At 40.1% G+C, this 13,027-nt stretch overlaps 1 protein-coding gene across 1 annotated transcript in view; it reads right to left on the bottom strand.

Moving 5' to 3' along the window:
- Positions 1 to 12,259, bottom strand: part of arhgef9a (Cdc42 guanine nucleotide exchange factor (GEF) 9a) — a gene marked incomplete at its 3' end in the record, with an annotated part of 52,465 nt that extends 40,206 nt beyond the window's left edge. Inside the window, exons 1-2 of the mRNA XM_079813778.1 lie at positions 12,183 to 12,259; positions 1,368 to 1,547 (exon numbers count right to left, since the gene is read on the bottom strand). Of these exons, the coding sequence (XP_079669904.1) occupies positions 1,368 to 1,547; positions 12,183 to 12,191 (189 nt within the window). The 5' untranslated portion in view covers positions 12,192 to 12,259. The remainder of the gene's footprint in view (positions 1 to 1,367; positions 1,548 to 12,182) is intronic.
- Between the last annotated feature and the right edge of the window lie 768 nt (positions 12,260 to 13,027).

Raw genomic sequence — 13,027 nt, 5'->3', positions numbered from 1 at the left:
GATCACAAGTAGATAAGGGAGACATATTCCTGTTTACACCTAGGGTCTCTTTTGTCGACTTTTGACCACTTCTGTTCTGATTTCTTCAAGGGGAGGGTCTATGGGCAGGTAAATGTATGGCCTTTTTCAGATCTTTCAGTCTAACGGACAAAATAAACGTGCGCAATTAACATGTGAACGCGCACAGAGACGATGGAAAAACATACAGAGAGCAGCAGCTTTCGTTTCTGCTCTGACAGCCGCAAGACCCCGCAGAATGCAGTGAGCGCGTGTTAGAAATCCGGAATGGTGAGAGAACATTGTGCTTGGTACGTTTTTCGTCTTCAAACCAAACTTGTCTTCAGCCCACAAACTTGAAATCCTGTCTGGCTAGTGTGCTTCCCATAATGTTTACGCATTAGGTCAGTAGGTGGAGGGTAGGTGTTCGAATGCACTCAACATCTACACTACGAAAACAATCCGGTCTAAGGAGTTTTACCACTAGAAGTAGTCGAAAGTGGACAAACTCAAAACATTTTAGACCCCATTTACACCTGTATTTAGCATCGTCCTCTTGTGATCCGATCGACCAAATTGCATCTTAATACCAGGTGTAAACAGGCCCAGAGAGGCTCAAATTAAGACCAACATCTGTTCAAGTCACAGTAAAATAGAAAAAAAACAAGATGTCACCAAACACTGTCAGAAAAGAGGGAAATATTGATAGCTGTCATCGTTAAATGTTATAATTGAGTCAGCATTACATTAACAAAATCTTTTTCCTATTTCAGTATTTTCTGACAGACCCAGACTGTCACCGGCATGAAGATAAGTTGTCATGGAAGCGAGGCGCAGCGACTGTGGCGGAAACAAAACGTTGGAACACAGCGACAGCATGTGAGCAGTAAGCGATGGGATGCATTCAACGGTCAAACGGTAAGCAGTGGTTTTGAAAAAACGCACCTTAGCCGTGGCGTTTGTGAGGCGTGATGCAGCGACAGGGTTGATATAAAAAAGCTGTTTGGTTTGAGGGGGGTGGGACTCCACCTTAGAGAAACAACAACAGCAACAGAAACAAGAGTTCGGATTCAAGATGGAGGTTAAAGGGAAGAATGTGACCTCTTCTGACTGATTATCTGAAAATGTGTCAACTAAATATCTGCAAATTTATTCTACTGTTCATTTCTCGACAGGGCTGTATGTTGCATCTCTTTTAAACAGCTTTATCTGACTGCTATTCAGTTAGAAACAGTATTGGATATGAAAACAGCTGGGTTAAAGCAGATGTGGTTCTGCAGGTGTGTATTAGACAGGTATTTGTTAGACGGGTGTGCATCAGACAGCTATATGTCAGACAGGAAAGTGTTAAAAGTCGGAGATGGGCTCACCCTGACGAAGCTGGCAGGAAACCAGCCCTCCTCCTCGTCGATTTGACCCCACCACCAGTCCTTATTCGAGGCGTCCAACACCTTGATGACATCACCTGCCTTGAAGGCCAGCTCCCGGTCAGCCATGGTCACATGGTCCCATACTGCCTCGGCATTCACTACAGAGCCCCCGCTGACCAACTACAGAAAGATAGAAGGAGAGGTGCAGGATAAGCTACAGGAAGACAACAGTTACATAACATCAGAAACATTCTGGATTAACATCAAACAGTCACATGCTGGCTTCCACTCCACAGTCAGCTCTCTGGAAACAAACCTGACAGGGGTGTTGCAATATAACGCTGCATCTCATTTGGGTTTGCCCTGTTTCTCTAACTGCTTTGGCTCGGTTTTGAAACAAAAGGTGCAGATGAGGTTGCTAGGATAGACACAACACCCCTATTCTCTGTATTTTATCAAAATCTGAGAGACGTTAATAGGCATTATTAGTATAATAAAAAATAAAATAAAAATTGGGGTCAGTAAGATTTTAGATTTAGCTTGTGCTCAACAAGGATGCATTTATTTGATCACAAATACAGTAAAAAGTAATATTGTAAAATATCTTTATTTGGCGCTTTCGATTTGGTGCTAAGGAAACATTTATAATAATCAATGTTGAAAAAAGTTGTGCTGCTTAATATATTTGTGGAAACCATGATACTTTTTTTATGGTTCTTTGGTGAATGGAAAAAAAGAAAAGCATTTATTTGCAATAGAAACTTTAGTAACACTATAAATGCCTTTACTGTCACTTTATATATATATATATATATATATATATATATATATATATATATATATATATATATATATATATATATATATATATATATATATTTTTTTTTTTTTTTTTTTTTTTTATAAAAGTATATATATATATTTAAAAAATAACCTTTGAACGGTAGTGTATAATAAGAGATAACAAAAAAAAATAATCATTGCAGCCATATCCATTCCATTGTTATACAATGCTGCTTCTAGGCAACAAACTATTTTAAGGCAAGCCAGTTCACCAGACAATATTGGCATTGCCGCCACAGCTAATTTCAAGTCAAGAAGTGCAGCTCCTACTCCTCTATCATAAATGTGTTGTATTATCTGTAAGTTGGGGCTACAACTCCAAAATTAAGTAGTATGAATTGCCCCACTCATTTTTCACCCATATCCTGTATTTCTGTATCATAACCAAACTGTGTATGAATATAACTGGCTCTCACGGTTCTTTTGTGTTCATATAAGAAGGAAGAGGCAATGTACAAGTTCACAGAGCTATACAGAAGCTGTGCTTGAGTAACCATGGCTTCCATGCTTGAGTAAAGACGAGATGCGTTATAGTATTGCTTCCTGCTGACTTTCACATATACAGGCCCATGACAGCGACTTGAGATGATGGCTGGGTAATTCTCTACACAGAAACACTCATACATAATCAGCTCCGGGATTTCACCCCCACAATTCCAGGCTCTTTTCCCCTCTCTCTCTCTCTCTCTCTCTCTCTCTGTCTCAGAGGCAGCCAGGCTGTAAAAAATTCTCTTTTTTTGCGCATTTAAAGAGAAACAAATGTTATGTTGTCAGCAGAAAGAGTAAAATCTGTTTGATTTGTATAAAGCAACTGCATTTGATACACACCAAGGCAGTTGTTATCTCAGTGTCACAACACACTGTGGGTAAATGGGTAAAAAGAGTTCTCTGCTGATCTGCTATCTAAACTCCATTACTGAAATCTGTTCATGTGTACAGCGCACTGAATTACCGAACACAAACACACACAGACTCCTACAGATACACACAGCCTTTAAGGGTTTGAATTATCGCTCCATCAGTATTCCTTTTATCTACTGTAAATAATCTTTTCTAGAGGCGTTATGTGTCCCTGTGTGTGCAAATGTTTCTATCTGGCTATGGTGACTGTGGCAACAACTGACCGCCTTTATGTATGAATCACTCAATTATTCATTCATCTGATTTGTTTCAAAACGCTGATTGATTCAGGAACAAAAAAGGTACTGTCTAGGTGAGTGAATCACTGAATCATTCACTCAACAGATTCACTAATCTGATTCATTCAACAACGAAATGCCATTACTGTGTGTTGCTAGGTGATCGTTAATTCTGCTATCATTTGCTTAGAAATATTTTCATTGGCTAAGTAAAAGCAGACAAAGCTACTGGGAATATTGTCTAAAATATACTTTGATACGTCAAAGTTCAGCTTGTTTGTTTGTTCCTTAATTAAAATCATAAAAACTAGGCATTTAAAACATTCATTTCCACAATCCATTATACTAAAATACATTTAAAATTCTTTACTGAAGAGTTTAACATGTTTTAACCTAATAAGATGCTACTGTTTAATATGTGTAAACTGTTATAGTCATATTTTCTTCCAATGTCTTTATTATAATCTCACTCTTCAGTTCTTGGCTCTTTACTTGTAGGAAAAAAACTTGAGTTGTTCAGACTTTTTAATCGACTTAATCACTAATGTCAGGAAATGAATGAGTAAGATTGAAACAAAATCTTAAATTGAGAAACATCTCTCAGTACAGTCTCAATAATATTGCAACACGTTTCTGTTTTTTTCTCTCTCTTTAAAGGGAACAGTAGGCAGTAGGATTATGCAAATCTCTCAGAAAAACTGCAGTGGAAAAGCTGTGTTCCTGTCCCAGCTAGCATCAGATCCCACTAGAACAGAAAAAGAGAACAGCTGATGAGGATCACAGCCCTTAAACATCCCAATTCATCCTCACGTAAGATATTATTATGTGGCACTGCATGTATCAGAGCTCTAGGCTATCAACCACACACTGAAATATTACACCGCACACACAATAAAATGATGTAACAGCCCCTGAGATTATCAGATTGGATGGTGATGAATTTAGTGGGATTAAACAATGTATCTAAGAGCCAAATAGAGGCAATCTGTTCATAAACAGTGAGAATACAGAAGTACTGTAACACTAGCATTACAGGTCTGTGAATTTGTGCGTGTGTGTTATCTGTCGACTTTTCATTCCTCCTGCCTTTATTCCTGCATGAATGAACTGTACTCAGGGACATTCTTCCTCTTTCTCTCTCGCTCTCTTGCTCAGTCGCTCTTTCTCTGAGTAAATGCCTTGGTGCACACATCTACAACACTGCGTCCTTCAGGCAACAGCCAGACCTCACACTCATTAAATTGATTGTGAATCATGGGTTAATTGAATGGGCATCTGTTAAACGTTTGACCCAAATCACTGAGCTTTCCCTGAAACTGACAAGAGATGAGTTTGACTTTCTGCTTTAGACCATTCTGTCTTCTCAGCAGAAACGATGTGTTCTGGCTTTAGATAAATGTTACATCTCTGGGTTCAAAACTAAATTGAGAATGCCTTTTAAATTACAATTCATATCCCTGAATTTGAATTGAGGTAGAATGCAGAATAAGAACTGCAATTTAAATGTAAGAAAGTGAAAAAAAATCGAGTACTTTGCATAAAACTGAAACTAAACTGTAAGAAATGTGAATGTCAGAAAGTGAAAAAATAAATCGAGTACTTTGCATCACTGGACATTACTGTTGGTCATTTAAAGGGGGGTGTCTAATACTATTTCATGCATTCTGACTTATTTACACTGTTAAAAAGTCGGATTCTCATGCTAAACATGGCCAAAATAAAAAAAAACATGTTGGACGTATGACGGAGTAGTTCTGTGCCAAATACACTCCTTCAGGATTTGAATAAGTTTAGGAACGTTTTTTCAAGTATGGCCCTGTACGACATCATAAAGGGCAGAATTGCTTGTATAGGCACTTCTCCCGGATAAGCGCGTACACACATTAATCGGATCAGCTTCGATCGGGTTACGGAAGCGCTGTCAATTTGTTTTTAGATCACGAAATCAACAATGTCACTAAAGAAGTGTGTTTTTGGCTTTTAGGGAAAGATAACCTTGTTCAACTTCCCATAACCCAGTGTTAAGGAAACAGTGGATGCAGTTTGTTTTTCCGAAGAAACAACAAAGTTTTGCAAGTGTGGATGTTTGTTCCCGGTCATGAGTCGAAACCGCAGGCGGAGAGTGAAACTGCATCAAATGTCTGTGTTTTGTTGGCAATCGGCATGTGAGTGCGTATAATGCATAGCTGTCAACCCTCCCGTTTTTTCCGGGTTTCTCACGTATTTTAGCTCTTTTCCCGTTGTCTTCCCGTTTTAGTATTTCCCCGTAAAATATCCCGTATTTTTACGTTCTGATTGTGTTAACTCAGAACACGCAACTATCTGGTTTAGTGCCAGAAGACGCGAATGAGAAGTCGCGCGCAGTGTGAGAAAATTTGTCTGTCCACTCATCCGAGAGCGCGCACACGTCTCTCAGCGCGCAGATATTGAGTTCTCTTTCAAGTCTTGCTCTTGAACGGACAAACTCACGCAAAAAGTATGTCAACATGTCCATATTGATGAGTATTCTAGCAGACATAGTCTGTATATGGCTTAAGTAAACTTTATACAGTCCAGAAAAGACGAAGCATATCCGAGGTCTTAAAGGGGCAGGAGCCTTTACAGCTGTCTGTTTAATGTCAAACAAAAGACAAGGGCATCACTCACTGCTCTTGATTGAATAGCTTTTGTAAGTTTAATATGATTAATCTTTAATTTATACAGTCAAATATGCAATGTTATTTTACATTTGATAAATTTCTGTACCTGAAAACTAATGTTAGACGTACCTGAAAAACCTGAAAAGCATAGTTTATTTTATTAGTATCTTTGCTCGATAGTATTTATTTGTGCTGCTGCCTGTATTTAAAGGATTTGTTCTTATTATTTTCTTTTTTTTAATTTGACAGTAGTCCTTTTTTCCCTGAACATAGCAAATACTGAACCGTACCGAAACGGTGAACCTAAAACCGTGATACAAACGGAACCGTGAGCAATCTGTACCGTTATACCCCTAGCGTAACGTATGATAAAATGACTGAAAATAGGTTGGGAAACACTGGCTTAGGCTACTATCGAAGAAGAAGAAGACAGTTGCAGCCGCGGGCGGGAGGAAGAGGGAAAAAGTAGCGGGAAGTAAACTTCAGGGAGAGTATAGTAGATGAGTGTGATGTGCAATGATGGATCAGGATGCTGACGGCCAAAATCGAAATATTTTGTGTAGTTATAAACTCTTTAGACTCTTTTTTTTTTAAGTTTGTGGGTAAGAATCATGTAAAAAAAAAATCCCTTATTTTGTGGATGGATTCCGGGAAATCTCCCTTATTTTCACTGTTCAATGTTGACAGCTATGGTATAATGTAAACAACACTAACGTATAGTGAATCGAAAGTTATCCAGGGGTAATGCCATGATGTATTGTGTGTGTCATAGGTGTGTGTGCTCGTGTCTCTTTAGCTCCGCCCACTGCACACCTCCACATATTCGGCTGTTTTTGGTAGAAAAAAAACAAAACAGCATGATAAACTAAAGACTCTGAGATATGAAGGATGCAATACTACTCTATAGGTACTCAAGATTAACATGAGATTATTTTATGTACCCATTAACATTCTATTGTAAAAAAAAAATTATCAAATATTAAATGTTTAGCTACCTCTTACCTCACTCTTTCACCATTAAAAACTAAAGTAACGCACAAGAATTCATGTTCATTATCTATGAACAGTAAAAGTCTGTCTTATTTGATTGGCCTTCTCAAACATTTTGATATTGGCAAATGTTGTTAGACCATCGAGGCAGACCAGCTTAAAAATTTAACTTTTAAAACAAAAACTTTAACAAAATATATTAGTAAGGAGAGATAGAGATATAGCCTATATAGATATATCAAATGTAAATTTATGTCCCTGTTACGCTTAATTTTCCTGGTTACATAAACATTAAATAAAAAAAGAGAGACCAAATACAACTCTATTTTGTATTTTTTGGGGTCCTAATCACTCGCCTACATTTAGCTGAGATGATGCCCCCACTTTGAGTCTCCCGGCCGCCAGATGCCCAGATCAGCCTGACTATCATCCCTTTCGCTTTTCCCCTTCATCCTTTCCCTATTAATCTCTAACTTCTTCAATAAATAATTCTCCAACATTCATGGTTGTGGCATGGTCCTTGCTCATGAATAACCCATCATATCCAATCATAGCACGATGGAGCCATTGCTTCCACTCACGTGACTTTTCCCCATTAATTTCAATTACCCCCCACAAAACTCACCGCACGCATTAGGGACTCTGTTTTAAGTCAATGGGGACAGAGGAGGTGCACCTATTGCTGTAACTTTACCTGCTGTGTCGCTGTTGGGCAGTGGGTTTTTTTTTTTAAACTAGTGACTTCTACACGTTTTAATGTCACATTTTGTAACATTTGCCTTGTTTTATTTTGTAATATCGATTATTTTCTCATCTAGTTTTTTTGAGGAGGCACTGCCTCCCTTGCCTCCTCGGAGAAAACACCCCAGATGTTTAATAAATGTACTTTTGTGAACCCCAAAACTCCATTCTTAGATTACCTAAGTTGAATTTCCTTCAGTTGCAATTAAATACATTCCTCTTTTTGTCATTTGAAGTCAAATTTTAATTTAACTTTCAGTGAAGTGCAGGCATTTCTTCAATTCTAGCTATTCAGCAGCCTCATTTGAATCTAGATAGATTCAATTTTCAAACCAGTTTTGTTACAGCTTTCATTTTTAATTATTCACCAGGTAATAGCCCTTTCACTAGCTCACAGTGAGTTCTGCACAGATGTCAGCACACTCTCTGCTCTAAGAAAACTGCTGTTCTTTGGACAAACAGCATAACAGAGGCCTAAAAACAATCAAGGGGGTGTACACCTCAACATCTGGCATCTTCGCCCCAATAAAACTGCCATCACTCCATCCAGGTTTCCTTTAAATGCAATAAAGAACTTTGGGTGTCTAAACAGAAAATTAAGTGCCTTGTTCATTCAGCATCATCACTGCTGCACTACAGACAGAACAGCCCTATAATTCAGAGGACTATAGGATGGCATCATTTTCCATTTAGAGGGGAAAAAGAAAACAGAACATCTAAGGGACCAGAGGATGCTGCCTCAACATAGACACACACGCACACACACCTGACTGGGGAGGACGATTATGTAATCGGAGTACAGTGGGCTAGGAGTCTAGGAGAGAGAACTGGAGAAAGCACGTGGAGAGGAAAAGAGAGGACATTGCATTAAAATAGATTGCTAGGCTATGGATTAAGCTCTAATAACTGGATACACACACAAACAAACTCATATATCCATTAATTCTCGTAATATCTCGCAAGGAGAGATAATGAAAGAAACTAAATGTGCAGACAGCGAAGTAACATTATGAACCGAGTGTTTTAAGGAACTACTCGATTCTAGAGCTGCTTAGCCATATGATGCTGCTTAAGCCTGTTATTCCCTCCACATTCTGATATGAATCATCCTGATAAATCATTTTGCACTTTTCTTGAGGTCTAAATTTAGATTATAAATGCTTTAAAACCATGCAGCATTGCCTGCCCACACGGTTCCTAAAACAAACACAAGCGGAGAAAACGCACAAAAGCCTTTCAGCCATGAAAGATGCAAAAGATACGTGTGTGATACAGCTCACATGAAGCCGCTGTGCTTGCGAGTGTGCCAGTGTGCGAGTGTGGGTGGGTGGGTGTATTCCCAGCCCACGCTCCCAGTGCAGATGTTTCTAAATCTGGCCATTCTCTTGGTTTTCCCACTCTTTCCCGCACTCACGTAGTCATATTTTTGGATGCACATGCCTCTCCATGTGAATGTCGTGCACCGGCTCAGTGGAACCGTCCTGAAACTTCAAGTCGCTGATTTGAAAGGTCAGAACGCACCCCTAAAATGTGCGCCATGAGATCAGAACCTCCATACTATCTAAAGAACATCCAGTCCATACACCATGCACAGTTGTTCTGCAATCACCTTTTACGTAAGAGTTTCGGAGCTGAATCCAGCGCATTTTAAGATGGCTACAGAGGACAGGATTAGAGGCTGCTGGCGTCTAGAGAGTAGGATGTAAAGTGAGTCTGTAAGCTTCTGTTTTAACGAATACGCCAACATGCGCATATACGCTCAAGATTTTGTTCTATAAGAAGGCATCTGTCTCTAGGGCATAACGCAAACTATATTACGTCAATTGCAACATTAAGACTAAGTCACTTGCTTGCACCGGCAGTACACTTCCCAGACTTCCCTTCATCATTAACAAGTACATCAGATCTGTTAGGAAAGAAGGACTGCATGCTAATGCAAAAGGGAAATATCCTGCCATAGCCTGGCAATACATAATGACACCAGCGTTCAAATTCCCACGCCAATGCATAATATGCATTTTCCGTCTGGTCTTTCTATTTTTATTAACGAGGAAAATGACTTGTGTTAACGGCTTCATAACAAATGGCAGTTACAAGAAGTTATATACAATACGTACTTTGCTTAAAGGAAACCAGAGCATCTAATGAATCATTTACAGAAACATTGGTTCAAAACCTTCTTTTCATTCGTTAAAGGCTTTTTTTAAATGTCTTAAAGGCTTTCAGTGTCCAACGAAGGAGTTTGATGCAGCATGCCGTCAGTAAAGTTTTCAGGAGCAATATTGTTTCTCCGTAGAGACAGTGAGTCAACGGTTTCAGCACTTCAGTGGAATGCATCCGAACCATTATGCTCCAACGCACAACTAAACCCCAGGTCTGCAAATATGTGCTTGCAGCGTGAACACACGAAACACTAAGACTGACGGTTTGAGCAACATGAGTTCAAGGGAATGATTCGGCTGATTCATGTTTTAGCTGATGGCAGTGATTCCGTAATCATCTTTAATGAGAATACACGTGTCTGTCCTCTAGAAGGGGTCAGGTTAAGGATAAGCATGTTGGAACACCATCAGTTTAACCAATCCCTATCGTACACGACCATCACTGAGGAAACGATTAGTCTCTTTCTAGAAACATAAAAAAAAAAAATTGAGGTATGAAAGTATTGCACATCTGATGTATAATTTGACCTGCATTCAGGTTAAATGACAGGACTGGTATCACATGAATCAGCCGAGTCTCTTGTTTCAATTTATATATAACATCCACACAAGAGTTTCATCTTCATTTACAAGCATCATGTCTGATCAGCAGAAAGAGGAGGGATAGCACTTTCCAACTTTTACTGGACCAACAAAGATCACATAACTGGGGAAAGCGTACATTTGTGACAATTACATGCACACAAACAAACAGTGACTTTTTAAGCCTGTGATTCATGTATTTCCATATTTGTTGGCATTTTGGTTTGTTGTTTAAAACTAAAATGTTTTTTATGTTTACCATTTCAAATTTAAACTGCATGGCACAATAATTATTTTGAACATGCACATTTGATTATCACAACAACAACAACAACAACAATCTATTCACAAAATCTAATATTTTACACAGCTTGGGACAAATTGTACTGCAAAAACACTGTTACAGGATTCATTACAACACAGTCCTACTACAGTCTACCATATTTACCTGCATAAAAAGTGTGTGAAATCTGATCAAACAAACCATGCAAAGGAATGTCACAGGTTTAAAGGCAACTTCTGTGTTTACAGCCTAAACCCTGGATAAATGGAGTGTGCAATTAAGGCTTGGCCTCAATATGCTAGATGAACATTCAGTTGGAATTGCCTGGGTACATTGTTTTATCTCACAATAATTCCAAACACACAGAAATTCTCGTGTAGTGTGGTTATAGGTCAATAGATATTCCCAACAAAACACTCACACTATTTCATATTAGAGAAACCCAAGACAATATGGTGCACAAGAAATGAAAGATGTGAGGGGCAGAGTGAGCACAGGCACCTGTGATCAGTGAGATCAGCTCACGGACACACCTCAGTATTTCCCCCCAAAGGAAACAAAATACGCTAGCATTCTTTCACGTGCTCGTTGACCACTCGCGCATTTTACTCGAGCTCCACAGTACCTGCCTACAGCCCAAACGAAAAGTCGGCCTCCGCTGCAACCGCTCACTGCTCACGGTTTTTATCCTCTCGAACACTTGACAGAAACCAGATTCGCGTCATCGCCGGCCTTGCGCACAAGTCTCGTCCTCGAACGCGTATTTATTTGACACGGATAAACTGCGCACCGCGGATCGTATCTGTAAAAATAAATGAAGCGCGTGCGCGCGCCCCGGCACTTGACTACAGAATGCCGGTTGCTCATAATCAATAAACGGGAAAACGCAAACTTGCATGAGAATCAAGCACGACGAAGCGACGGAGGCGGAAAACCGAACGGATTTGGCGCACGCACACGCGTCGCGCTTAAAAGAAAGGTGAGCAGCTCCTAACGGACACCGTGACACATTTAGGAGAGCGCAAAATATACCAACGTCATTGACATGCCCGAGGCTGCGCTGAGGAGCTGGGTATCCCCCTCTGTCGCGCGCTCGATCCATCTCTCCCGTTTCCATAGCACTGGAACGGTGCTAGGCTCTCCGCGCGGGCGGACGGACGGACAGCGGCGCGAGGGGGAGCGTCCATTAACTCGCAGCCTCCCTGGTGAACAAAATGAAAAGAGAAAAAAATACTTCACGGTGACGAAATGTCATTCTCGCGCTTTCGCGACCTCTACTCAGCTCATATAGATATCCACCATCGCCAAAAAGACCCCCCCCCCCCCCCCCCCCCCCACCCGTTCCACCAAACCACCTTCATTTTATCTACCCGTTAACAGAGACCGTCGGTAAGCCAGAAGAATGGCGCTCACGGGAGCATCACAGTCAGCCTCACCTTCATCATCCTCAGGGTCAGTCCCGGTCCTGGATCAATGTCCTTTCCGCAGGTTCGAGCCCCCGACGCCAGCTGCAACCCTGTATCCGCGCCCCCGTGAGCAACGCGCGGTGTATGGAAGAGAAACGCACGTCCGGTTAGACACTGTTCTGTTCTCACGGCGAGGTGGGAGTCTGCGTCTCTCTCTCTCTCTCTCTCTCTCTCTCTCTCTGTGTGAAAAGAGCTGAAGTATGGGCGGCGCTTGTGCACACTGAACACATACACATACTGAGGAGCCAACCATCAGTCAAAAGAAGGGGTGCTTCGCTTTGATATTGAGGAGTCTACAAACAAGCTTCACTTTGCTATTGAGGAGTCTACAAACATTACATAATCAAAAAAAGAAACAAAATAATGGTGATCTATTGGCTTTTGGGCACTTGCATCATCATCATCATCATCATCATCATTATCATCATCATCATCATCATCTCAGTGCAGAAAAGAAAATGTCCAATAAGCAAAAACAAAGGAAAGGCAAAACTGCACGCTGTTTTATCATTCAGAGGCAAACAAGCAGAACACAAAATATTTATTTAAGAACATGCAACGTGAAGCGTAAGATAGAGAGACCACTAAAAAGGGGTCCTAAATAATCGTCCCATGCAAAACAACCCTCACTATTGTAAAAACGAAGAGAAATGAAATCAGCTAAGTTTTGCTATTCTTGCCAGTTTTAATCAAGTCACTGCATTAAATCGTATTTAATTCCTAGTTTCTTAGATTAAAGTAAACTAATTTGCCTGAATATACCAGAACAGAGCTATATTTATTTTGTGCAAACTCAGAATAAATTCATCATGCAG

The sequence above is a fragment of the Gobio gobio genome, assembly GCF_949357685.1.
Source record: "Gobio gobio genome assembly, chromosome: 4".
NCBI classification, from domain to species: Eukaryota; Metazoa; Chordata; class Actinopteri; order Cypriniformes; family Gobionidae; genus Gobio; species Gobio gobio.
Note: the sequence above shows the minus strand (reverse complement) of the source record. Positions and strands in the feature narration are given on the sequence as shown.